The sequence below is a fragment of the Trachinotus anak genome, unplaced genomic scaffold (genome assembly GCF_046630095.1).
Source record: "Trachinotus anak isolate AG129_WGS33_773 ecotype Australia unplaced genomic scaffold, CSIRO_AGI_Tana_v1 ptg000019l, whole genome shotgun sequence".
Taxonomy (NCBI): domain Eukaryota; kingdom Metazoa; phylum Chordata; class Actinopteri; order Carangiformes; family Carangidae; genus Trachinotus; species Trachinotus anak.
This window is the reverse complement of record NW_027273870.1, coordinates 684791-697190: the sequence shown is the minus strand read 5'-3', so window position 1 is coordinate 697190 and position 12400 is coordinate 684791. Positions and strand designations below refer to the sequence as shown.

The 12400-nt window shown below is 42.4% G+C and overlaps 1 protein-coding gene across 5 annotated transcripts in view; it reads left to right on the top strand.

Annotated features, from left to right (window-relative positions):
- septin9b (septin 9b) overlaps positions 1-12400 on the top strand; it is a 70449-nt gene that overhangs the window by 28425 nt on the left and 29624 nt on the right. For 4 of the 5 annotated variants that reach the window (XM_071503862.1, XM_071503863.1, XM_071503861.1 and 1 more), the window contains exon 2: positions 1482-2159. In XM_071503862.1, coding sequence (XP_071359963.1) covers positions 1482-2159 — 678 coding nt within the window. Of the gene's footprint in view, positions 1-1481; positions 2160-11269; positions 11560-12400 lie in introns of those variants that run through there. The other variant, XM_071503865.1, reaches the window with a different exon arrangement.

Genomic DNA, 12400 nt, shown 5'->3' with positions numbered 1-12400 from the left:
GGGAAGCGGCTTTGATGTGATTGTGTTGAGCTCCGCATCCCCCAACAGAGTTTCAGCCTTACGCAGGGAGCAGTGAGGCTGGGGCACGGCCCCCTCTCTGTGGGTGTAGTCGCTTAAAAATAAACACGTATACATTCCCGTAACACATACTCGCTCCTTTTTACGAGCACTTTGAACAGAAGTACATAACGACACGTGCACACGCAGACACACCACAAGCCACAAACAGATCAAATAATCAGCACTGAGATTTTGGATTGTCGGAAACAGGGGATGTTCTGAAGGGTGTGCGTGAGCCGGTCTAACTAGTGTGTCATTATGATAGCAGCTCCTGGCCACTGGCTTGGCACAGCAACTCCACGATGGGAGTCAGATTCGAGTTGACTTTGAGTGAGTGCAGCTCTTCCCAGGGGCCGATTCCACCCCTCAGTGTCTTCATCTTGGATAGCGCAGCCACTTTGTCACATCACAGCTGAGGGATGTGCCTCTGTCTCTGGGCTCATGTTGCTCATTAACAGGGAGACTTGGGCCTTTTTTTTTTTTTTGTCCGAATGCTCAGCAGCTTGCGTGCATCATAACATGTCGTGAAACACTTCAAATGGCTCTGTGTTTTATATTGTAGTGTGCCACACACGTAGCATCCAAGTCATGCCAACAACGCTTGAATCACGGTCAACACAACATACACTGGTGAAAAACAGTTTGTGATGGGGAGTGTAATGCAATTAAATAGGTAGGGCTTAATTGGTGGTGCACGCTGCTGCTTCTGTGTTGCCACACCCTCGAACCTCAGGCTCTTTACTGCTTGGACTCAGTTCATCGTGTGTTTTAGAAAAAACAATCCACTTTGTTTACTGCTCAGTTAATTGCCGTGACCTTTTTCATGCATGTTTTATGATATTGTTCCTACTTCCTATAAACAGCAATTTTGACCCATAAATGGTTTATAAGGGAAAGATGAGCCTGTTTTCGTTAAGAAGTTGTAAGCCAAGAGTGAGTCAATGGGCTCACAATGTGTTATGTTCTCTTTTATACTCTGATGGAAAGTAACTTCAGTAAATGTGCTCAGGTACTTTAATTTAAAGGTGCTTGAACTTTATATGTGTGTTTCTATAATGTGCAACTTTTAACTTAATTTCTACAACGTTTAAAAAATAATATTGTGCTCTCTTTTAGTTTACACATCAATGGATAAAACATATATATTGCTATGGGTTAAAGTAGTGGTTACCAAGCTCTTTGGCTTGTGACCCATTACAACCGAATTCAAAATTGAGAAAACAGTTGTTTAGTCTCAACAGTGTTAGTGTAAGTGAAGTATCAGTTAATCTGCTGATAAATGGTGTGTAGAGAAAATGGAACCAGAGAACATTTCAGTTTTCAAAGTGACTCAGACGACTACCTGTGTAGTTCCCAATTCATTTTCTGTCCATCAGTAAATTGATTAAGCCCCTGATGTTGTCTTTGTCTCTTACATGCAGCTCTGAAGAGGTCCTTTGAGGTGGAGGATGTCGACGCTTCATCTCACTCTTCCCCCGGCTCCCGCCGGACAACCAACTCCCCCCACCGTAACGCCATGTCTCCCACCAGCATCTACTACCGTGACCTGGGAACTGCCGGCAACAACAACAACAACCTCAACTACACCCAGCCTCGCTCCATCATGGGTGGAGGAGGCTCCAAGACCCCCGAGCCCGTGTCACGCCGCTCTGAACTTTCCATCGACATCTCCTCTTCATCCAACAAGCAGGTGGATAACGTCACCAGCCCCGCCTCCACACGCTTTGCGACCAACAGCGCCCTGAAACGCCCCGAAGTCCTGGGCCATTCTAAGACCCCTGAGATGAGCCACAAGAGGGAGGTCACTTTTGCCAAGACGCCTACTGACTCCCCAGCGACACGGCGCAACGAGGGCAACAATAACAACAATGGGACCAGCCGGATCCCTGAGCACAACCATGCTCGCAAGTTTGAGCCCCCCAGTCCTGGGGATGTACGTAAACCTGACATCAGCATCACCAGAGCTCCCCCGGAGAACAACGGGCACCACCCAGCGGTGCACCACCCACACCACCCCAACCCACACCACAACACCATTGTGACCACTTTCCGCTGCTCCTCACCCAACCATGCTGGACGCAAATCCCCCAACCACGACAGTAAGTCTCCTCTAACCTGTGCGTTTAATCTTCCTCGTTCCAGTCACATCCCGACACTGAACACCTCGTCTGCACGCTCACTGAAAACAAATCTGAAAAACGGCATCTTTGTGAGAAGTGGTCATTTATTATGGCATTTATTTAGTGATATGTGACCATGACAACCCAGTTCTTATTGTTTCTATTCAGCAGTCGTCGCCGTCGCTGCTGCTGGAAAGAACAGAAACGTTTTAGTGCATCATTGGAACATAAATCTGTCACCTCATGGTAAAAATACTGAATAATGTGTATATTTAAAACAAATGAATAGACAAAAAACTTAGTTTGTGCCTGAAGAGTCTGTCAGTCGAGGGTCCACTTCAGCACCAGGCAACAGTTAGAGATGTATTGTCGAATCCTTCAGGCCGAGTGTCGAGGCCCCAAAAGTTCCTCCAGACCTGTGCTCATAATGTAAAGTTGCAAACAAGACACTTTTAGAATAAATGAAAAGCAAAAGAAGCAAATGTACTTGAAGTCATCATTGGGAGTAGATTAGATGATGTACTTTGTTAAAATGCTTTGATCATTTTCTCTCAGTTCATACATCATTTCCTTTGGATCTCATATAGAATCTCATGAAGTTTTTGGCTCGATGTATAAAAGCAGACTCAGAGACTACAGTAAATTACTAATGAAGCAGAGCAGTGCTTTGCTGCTGTGATTTAGCTCACTAGCTTGTGGGATTGCTTTAGCACAGTCTTACCAGTTTAATGCGACAGTGTCATCAGTGGAAAAGAGATTAAAGTGTGTGTAATAGGTTATCTTAAGCTCAAATAAAAGCAAATAACATTTTCTTATGTGACGAGGAAAGAGCAACTTTTCACTCTTGGCTGTAAGTTAGTTTACATTCAACCCCACTGAGTAAAACATGTCACATTTTCCAGATTTCATTTCATTTGGACTCATTTGAACTTCTTCTCTTCTTACTTCATATCTTCCTGATCCTTCGCCACTCACACTGACCCCAGTATCAGGTCTCACACTAAGAAAAAAAAAGGCAGTAACAGAAAGAGTAACAGTTTGATTAATCTGATGTCTGGATGTCTGTCAGTAATATAAGTAACCATGTCCTCGGAGGCCTGTCTGTCAGTAGGAACAGCAGACTGTCTGTCTGTACTTGTGGTAATTCCTGTCTGTTCTTAATGCAGAATTGGAGCCGGGGTGGTTTTTGTAATGCGATGAAAGCGTGACCTTGGCAGCACCAGAACAGTAGTACGGCAGTTAAATAGTCATCAGTGTTACAGTAGCAGCAAAGTATATGTAACAGACAGAGAGTTTAGTCCACAGGGTCACATGATGAAGCTTGTGTGATATGATGGAAACAACATAATATAGTTACAGTGTGTTTGTGTTCGGTTCATGTTTTAGTTTTTTCATTGTAAACTGAAGTGATTCAGTTAAATGTCAGAGACAAAGCTGCCCATACATGTTTTTTTCCTTCCCACTTGAGTAAACCTCTCAAACCCTGTTACAACTACACAACTAGACCTCTGTCAGTGTGTCGGCATTAAAAAGTATAATCTAATGTTTTTAAGTTTAAGTCTTTGTCTCACAGTTTAACAGTGCATTAACAAAATTTAAGCAACATGTAGATGATGTTTTAGGGTGTTAGTTAAAACTTAATTTGTTTTGTTTTTGCAAATGAAACTCAAGGATGTGACTTATAATTCTCTCTAGGTTCATCTCTATGAGCGAACCCTTTCACATTGTTGACACAGTGTTATTATAGTAGAGCAGGAAAAAAGTGTCGCACACTCTGGCTCCATGTGCATTTTTCTTTTAAAGAGACAGATGATGTTTTTCCAACCTCAGGCCATCTTCAAGAATAAATTCATGTGGAGCCGGAGTGTGCGACACTTTTTTCCTGTGTGTATCCAGTGATCAGCTCCTCACTACAAACCCAGGGTGTGCATTACTTTTACATTATGCTTTGTTATTATAAAAATATTAATTACAGCTGCTTTAATCATTGCTGCTGTGCTGTTTATTTATGTGTGCCTCCAGGCATGATACTGGAACTGTGAACTATACTGGAAGAAATTGAAAACTGTTGTCTTGGGGTTGACTAAATCTGTGTCCCCATATCAATATTAACCACATTGCCAAGTATTTTAAAATTAGCTTTTGATGAAACATAATGATGGGTCTGTTTTCCTGATGATTTAGGCCATTTGATGTTATATAATCCTGGTTTGTACTTTAAACTGGCTCTAAGCTGAAATACCAACAAGTATCTGAAATACTGCACTTTGTCATTTGGCCGATGTTTCATAGGCACATTTCCCACAGAATATTCAAACGCTGTCTCTGTGTCATGTTGCTATAATGTTTCTTCTGCCTTTGTCTATGAATTTCTCCCGTGTGACATGCTGAAGGTTTTTCATGGCTCTCTTCTAGATTATGGGGTTGTACTTATTTGTCCACAGGGAAAGGCAGTAATGGGGCTCGAAGTGAAGGGTAACAGATTTGAAAAGTTACATCCAAGGCATGAAAACAAGTTGCTCTAGGTGAATATAATTATGTAACATATAATTATGAAAAATCTTAGTTGTTGGCAACATTAGAAGCAGCAATTATTTTGTGCTCTTTTATATTTTTCCATATGGCTGTCAACGTGTCAAGAGGCCATTTGATAAGCTGTTTTCCTGCCCATTCATTTTTTTCCAAGAGGAAATGACATCACACATCATTTGTGCACACACACACACACACACACACACACACACACACACACACACATATAGAGTATCCTGTGCTTCCTTCCGTGTTCTGTCAGCGTGATTGTTTTCCCTGATGTGTGACCTCACTGCAGTGCGCTTCCTCTCTCCGGGGTCATGTGATCTGCGCCGGGCAGCTTCCTAGCCAATATCCTCCTGTACTTTGATCTAGGCGTCACAGAGAGTGAGATACACTGGGCTGTTGATGTGAAAGGTCAGTGTGAAATGAGATCAGGACACACGTACACTGAACATAAAGTGAACTGCAGCTGGTGGTAGATCATAAACACATCTTGCCAACTTATTACATTTATGTGTACGAAACCCCATGAGATGCCCTCAGCGTCCTCAGTATATACGGCCCTTCAAATATATTGGATCCAGTGTGAAATCTGTCTTTACAAACTCATATTATAGACAAACACAGACTCAAGGTTTCCAAAGATAATGAACATGTCAAGCTGAATTACACAGAAATGTGTAAAAACATGATGCACAAGACATTCTGAATTATTTTGTATAATGTGAAGCCATAAAATAGATTTTAATACATGGCTCAATTTAACTGTGACATAGCTTCAAATGCAGGCAGATGTACAAGAATCTACAGTATATGTTAGGACTTTAAATGGATGTGATAAGTGATGTTAAATTGTTGGAGTATATTCAAGCAAAATGACAAAGAAGAACCTGACCATTAGGTTCACTTCAGGCTCCAGACACTAGACTCACTCTGATTTTTATCTGCTCTGCTCCGTGTGTTCAGCCAGACGGCGAACCTTATCTTGACAGGCAGGCCTGCTGCTCATCAGTCCATCAAACACTGCAGGACCAGCTCTATCTAACATCTCTGGGCAGAAAAGCAAAGACCACCTATGGTCAGAAATAGCACATTTTCTTATCACTTGTCAGACCAGCTTTCAAATTTAAGAAACTTTGTTTCACATAGGTTTCCAGCCCCTTTACCTCGTAGCAGAATTATAAGGATTAATATTCAAAATTAGGGATTTTTCTATTGGAGCTTGGAAACAAAGAGTTACTCTCAGTTTAACACAGAAGACAGACGTGACTTACACAGTAACTAGACTCTAGAAGGGTCGTTAGATAGAGGCTGACCATAAATAGTGCAGTTATCACTGGGATAATGCCAACTGGTAGGTTATCACTGGGGTCACATCCAGTAACCTCATTTAGTAACTCCCTTATTGTTTTATTGTGATAAGGAAGAAAAAGACGTTCAGGTAACAGAGATGGATTTGTCTTTCCATCTCAACTGGATGACTGTCACAGCAGTAAAATAACAGTGGTAAGGAAATCAGGGGTATGGATGGTGCTGCTTTCAGCTACCGAGGAGCCTCTTCATGTGGTGCCATTGTGTCCTGTCTTCCTGTTGTGATGGTAAAAAACAAAAGAGTTTATCCTCATGTCGACTGAGCAGATGCTGCACGCTGGACCAGAATTTATCCTCATGCTGCCGAAATGAACGGATTGTGTTGCAGTACATTTGTTTTCCTAATTGAGGTGTCGTCATTATGGAAGAAGGAGCAAGTGAAGCCGTTTGTCTCTTATTTGGACTGACCCTCTGAAAGTGAGGAGGAGGGGCCAGCGGAGTGCCGCGGGTGATTTGTCTCTGCCTGTCCATAGGTCAGGAAGGGGCACACACACACACACACACACACACACACACACACACACACTTTCTTCATCTCAAATTTTTGTCTTGCTTTTGTTGTCTCTCATTGACACACCTACACAAGCGCACACACACACACACACACACACACACACACACACACACACAGGCGCCCTCAGGCAGAGCCATATCTGAGGTCAGTCCTCTCCCAGTGTAATTACTCTGGACTGATCCCAGACCATTACTCAGTGCGACCTGTTGGCTAATTACCCAGGGAGAAGAGAGAGAGGCAAAGAAAAGGAAAGTGAGATTTTGGTGATGAGATTTATTTTATTTTTTTTTTTTTTTTTGGGGGGTGAGGGGTGGGGGTGGGGCTCCCATATGAGGCTGAGCTGTTGTCATACGTGTTAAAATGTATTTAACACAATCCCAGGGCTTTAATCCCTAATCAGACCAGAAGTTAATTTTAGCTCTGTTTTATGGAGTGACCCATTTCGAGCACCGTGTTATGGTTCTTGTTTCTTGTTATTGATTTATCGTTTATTGACAGTCTCATCGTGGCTACAAACTTCTCTAGTCTGAATTAATGTTCCCAGCAAACTACTAATGAAATATAAGAGAAATGGTTGTTGAGTTTTTGTTTTAGTCAAATGAAGAGCTCGGGCTCGTGTCATCTATAAGAGTCAAACACTGTTTATTACTTTGAAGGTCAGTTTGATAATCTTATGTGATTTTCAACCATAACATTTGAGCCTGTTCTGTTTCACATGTCTGAAAGTTTGGATATTTTTAAAAGCATCATTGGAGCAGTAATGTGGGACTTACCTCAATACTCAAGGACCATTTCACAGAGCTGCTGTTACTGTTACGCACAAACTGAACAAACTCATGACACTTTGTGCTGTGGACATGACCCCACTGCAATCACTCACATACCAAAAGTCCAAGTATCACTGATTCAGAATCAGAATCCCCACCACTCTGTATGTTTGTACATGTCTGCTCGTGCTGCTGCATAATGAGCTGCACTGCTGAAGACAGTCTCTGCAGACAAGGGGTAATAGCATCGATAGTCTTGTAATATTTTGCAGTTAGATATGCATCTGTCATAAATTCATGATTCATCGTCGTATCAAGTATAATTATGCAAAGATCTAATCAACTAAGGGAAAAATTACAGCTTTTCCTCCTCAAATGTAATTTATCTTTTCCTTTAGACATGATGATGTTCTTACACTGAGGCGCAGATCGTCCTGACTGTGTCTTTGCTTTGCTGCCAAACAATGTGCAGTTTTGCTCACTTGAAGTCAGTGAGCCTCTGAACTGCTACATCTGTTTTATTTTTAATTTTTTTTTTTCCAGTTCAAAAATGTCCTACAGTGATAACAGTGTCAAGTGTCACTTCTCATTAACCTCACAGTGACCACACACTGTGGGTGTGCTCCCTAAACAAGCCACTGGGAGGCAGTGTGTGACAGGTTAAACCCTGTTAAACACTGAACCTGGAGGACAGGTGAAATAAACCTGTATTTCCTCCTTTTTTAAGACACATTCTTTTACAAATGCAACTAAAATCAAGGTTGTGCTTCCTCTCTGTGGACTGAGCTGAAGAAAACTCCCTCAGAAAACTGAAGTAATTGCTACAGAAATGAATCAACATACAGATGTCAGACTCTTTCCTGTTCATATCTTATGAAAGTTTTTAATACTCCAATATATCACCAGGATAGGCACACATTCCAAACAATGTCATGCAGCCTTTTGAAGTGTGTGTGTGTGTGTGTGTGTGTGTGTGTGTGTGTGTGTGTGTGTGTGTGTGTGTGTGTGTGGACACTAACAAAACTGGACATAAAAGGGAGGAGGAGGATGGAGGGGCTGAGGGAAATGGGAGAGGGGCAGCCCCTCTGCCCCAGATAAGTAGACACACACACACACACACACACACACTCTGAGTTCCCCTCTCCCCAGATAAGCTTTCGGAAGTTGGAGTTTACATTGAGCATCTGGGGGAAGTCAAGGGTTAAAGAAGTTTCCCACCACTGCAGAAAGACCTTTGTCCTTTTTTGTCATCTCGCCAAATCCCACATCTGCAGTAAACGCCTGCTCCTCCATCACTTTCTCCTGCAGGCCGTGACGCTCACACACTCTGACACATTTTCACTACACATACATGTAAAAGCATGTAAACGCCCCACTTCCACTCCCACCCTCCATCTCCAATAGATGAATGACACAGTGGGATGTGGGCTATCAGAGTTTGATGAAGCAAACTGAGATGAGGTTTAGTCTCAGCTGACACTGTCTTCATTTATCTGGGCCGTGTCTGGGTGAATCCTCACTCTTGTTTCTCCAGATATGAGACTGTGCTGTGGCTCCTTTGTCCAAGACACTGATGGGAAAATCATGTCTCTTATCTTGGCCATGAAAATGAAGAGGTCTCAGTCATGTTAGGCCATACGATGGAAAAAACACTGTGCCACCATGTGTGAGCAATATATTTCTTTTTTTCATTTCTGTATCATTAATCAAACATAGCTGAGCTGGGAGGACTGAACTGCTGCCAGGAGCCAATTCAGTTCAGTTCAATTCAAGTCAAGTCAAGACACTTTATTTGTGCCTAGGGGGGAATTTAAAAGGCACGTAGACATAAAAAACACACAAAACACAAAAAAACACAACCAGTGTAAAACAAACTGCACACATTCAAACAACGACGATGACTTGAAAAATGTGTAACGTGTAATATTATGATAATAAGAATGACAAAGGAGAAGGACCTTACTGTGCAAATAACTGTATATTCTCATGAAAAGTAGCTGTATGAGAAGATAATATAATAAGATATTGGCATCTGAGGTAAGAAACAGAATAAACCGGACTAATGTAAATTTATTACCACAGCAAGGCACAAAGCCAGCTGACAAAAGCAGTTTCTCCTTGATATCCATGGAGTTCTGACATGTTCACCGTTTTAAATTAGGTGAGTGAATTTGGTAAAATCGACTTGATTTGACCATCTGCAGAGCGACAGGTTCGTATTTACACCCAGAGTAGTTTCAATGAAGAAGAACGGTTCATGTGAGGTCACTTTCTCTCCACATTCTCTGCTAATGATGTTTGGCCCAGTCGTTGGCTGATACAGGACATACTGGAAAAACACTAATTGTTTTCTGTGTGTGTGTGTGTGTGTGTGTGTGTGTGTGGACAGACAGATGGCCGTTTGTGCGACAGTCGTGCCATCTGCTGAGATGAGTAGATGAGGGGGCAGGAGAGTCGTGTGAGAGGGTGTGTGTCTGTCTGAAGTCAGCATGTGTGTGTGGAATATGAAGAATGTGAGGGTGCAGCTTTGTCCCGTATGTCACAACATCTACGACCGAGCTGCAGCTGAGTGTTTGTCCCGCTCTGTGATGATGCAGTGGCTTTCAGCTCCAGGCTGAAGCTGGTGTTTGTCACAGTATCTTGATTATTACTTTATTCACCGGTTTTCCCCTGTTTGTAAATCAGTCTAACTTATGCAGATTCTTCAGCAGTAAAAGCAAATCACTTCTTGCAGCAGCTAAAAAAGTCCTGGACGACTGTGTTTAGGAGATTTGTAAGAATACACTCTGCCTTGTTTAGATAGATCGATAAAATTTAAATCACAATTTGACTCCAGCAGGACGATAGTGTTACCAGGATAATGGTCCACTGAGCTTTACAGTGTTTCCAGGCTCTCAGCTCTGTACATGTGAAAATCAACTGTGGAAATCTCATCTCTGTTTCAGTGGTGAAGCACTGTAGCGTTTAAGCTGCAAAAAACATCACAGTGTTTAACATGGAATTTGGTAGCAGTTCATTGCAGGCAAGTAATTCATACCTTTTCTGGTTTTAATCCTTGTCGTCTCTTTGTGCTTAAACACCTCCACCTTTCTCTCCTCAAAGATTAATGTAAACCAAGCAGACGTGCTGCTCAGCTGATTCACAGCTTTACTGAATCATTAAGTCTTAACTTTGCAATAATTGGCACAGACTTAAAGAACTGTGTCGATCTGTGACTGGATCTGACGCCATAACTGAGGTTTGCAGTGATGATTTAGGGATTTAGAGAATTTAAATGCAGCTTTGGGGGTTTATGGGGAATGAGTGTAGCTTGTTGGAGGAAAACCATCATCTGAAAAAACCTCCAAGCAATGCAGCTTGGAGGAGCCTCAGGTGATCTTTCACCTTCAGCTTCGATGGTGCAAAGTGCTTTGTGATGCACAGCAGACATGAAAATCCCTCAGGCAGATGGAGGAGCAACACACAACCGAAGATTCGGAGAAAGTCGCCACGGATGAGTTACTCTGTGTTACCCAATGCAAACCTAAAAATCTCAATTTTGTGGTGGACCAAAGGGCTTTTGTTGACCGTTCCTTGTAAACAGATTTTGAATGTAACACCACATGACCAGTTCACAGAGATGGTGGTTCATGATCGCTACAAGCATGAAAATCCTCTCTGTCTCTATCTGCTTCCCTGTCTCTGCACATGAAAGCTTTCCATTTTAGATAATTAGCACCATAACTTGGTTATATGCTTCTGGAAGACATGCAGCAACCACACAGTGAGTTTAATCACAGAGCTCCTTCCGCCGTCTCTTCGTTTGTGGAGCAGAGTCATCCCTGTCCCTCGCCCCCACACATCCAGAGAGGGGCCAGGGATTCCCCAGAAGGCCGATCCCATGGAGTCGCTGTGTTTATTGTTCATCAGGGGAGGCTGCGACTCCAGAACAGCAGAAATAGACAGTACATGTTGGTGTGTGTCACTTTAGCTCTCGTTCATCTACAGACCCCAACATTTGTTCAACATTCAAATTTAACAGCAGCTGCCATATAGACTAAAGTTGGGAAATATTCTGGAGCTTTTATTGCCTCATCAGAGATTTTTTTCTTGTTAAACTCTACTGGGAGCCAGAGAGAGAGAAGAGGGCTGACAGCAGAAATGGCCTCTACTTGCAGCGAGAAATACAACAACCACGAGGTGGAAAATCTTTGTGAGTATCTGTTGGTCTGTCTGTCGTGTCTGTGGAGGAGCTTGGATGTTTCAGTCTATCACGCCGTAAAGGCAGGAGGGATGACTGGTTTCCATTAAGGCCAATCAAGTTGAGGCCTGATGTGTCTTCTTCAGATGGGAAAATGTCTCAAGATGCTGGTTGAATATTTTTCATTCTTATTATTTTATTGCAAACCTCATTGTTTAGTTGAAAGACATCTGCTCAGGAGACAGTATTCTGCCCGTCCTTCTCCAAATGCTTGTTTCATTCTCTCAAGTTGAAGAAACGTGTTCTTGCTTGATTTATTTTGAAAGGAAACAATGCTTTTATAGAAAACATGGCTTTGTTTGAGCATATGGTACTTGAAAGTGGCAAAGGCTACTCATCTCTGAGTCCTTAGTGCCAGCCCTCAGCATTACGCAGTCCAGCTGAGAAAGCTGTGGTGGCTTAAAATAGACAGAAAGACACTGAAGGCAAACACTTGCCTATAAACAAATGCTCAGACCACAGAATCTGACCAGTGTATCGCCGTTGCGGTCAGAGTTGTACAAACAGCAAGAACATTTTACTCTGTTAGTGCAGCGAAAAGTTGATGAAAAAGCAAACACATGCCTGAGTTATTATAACCTTGAGGAGAAAAGTGAAGTCTGAGGAATAAACCTAGAGGACTGAAGTATTTCACTGTCAACATGTGAAGCACCTGGAGATATATACACAGATGAATCCATCTGTGCTGTGAATGTATGTTCAGTGATTTGAGTCTTGGAGGCCACTTAAGGGTGTTGAGATAATTCACCCTCACTCATCACACACATGCTGTCTCCATTTGTACCACAGGGGA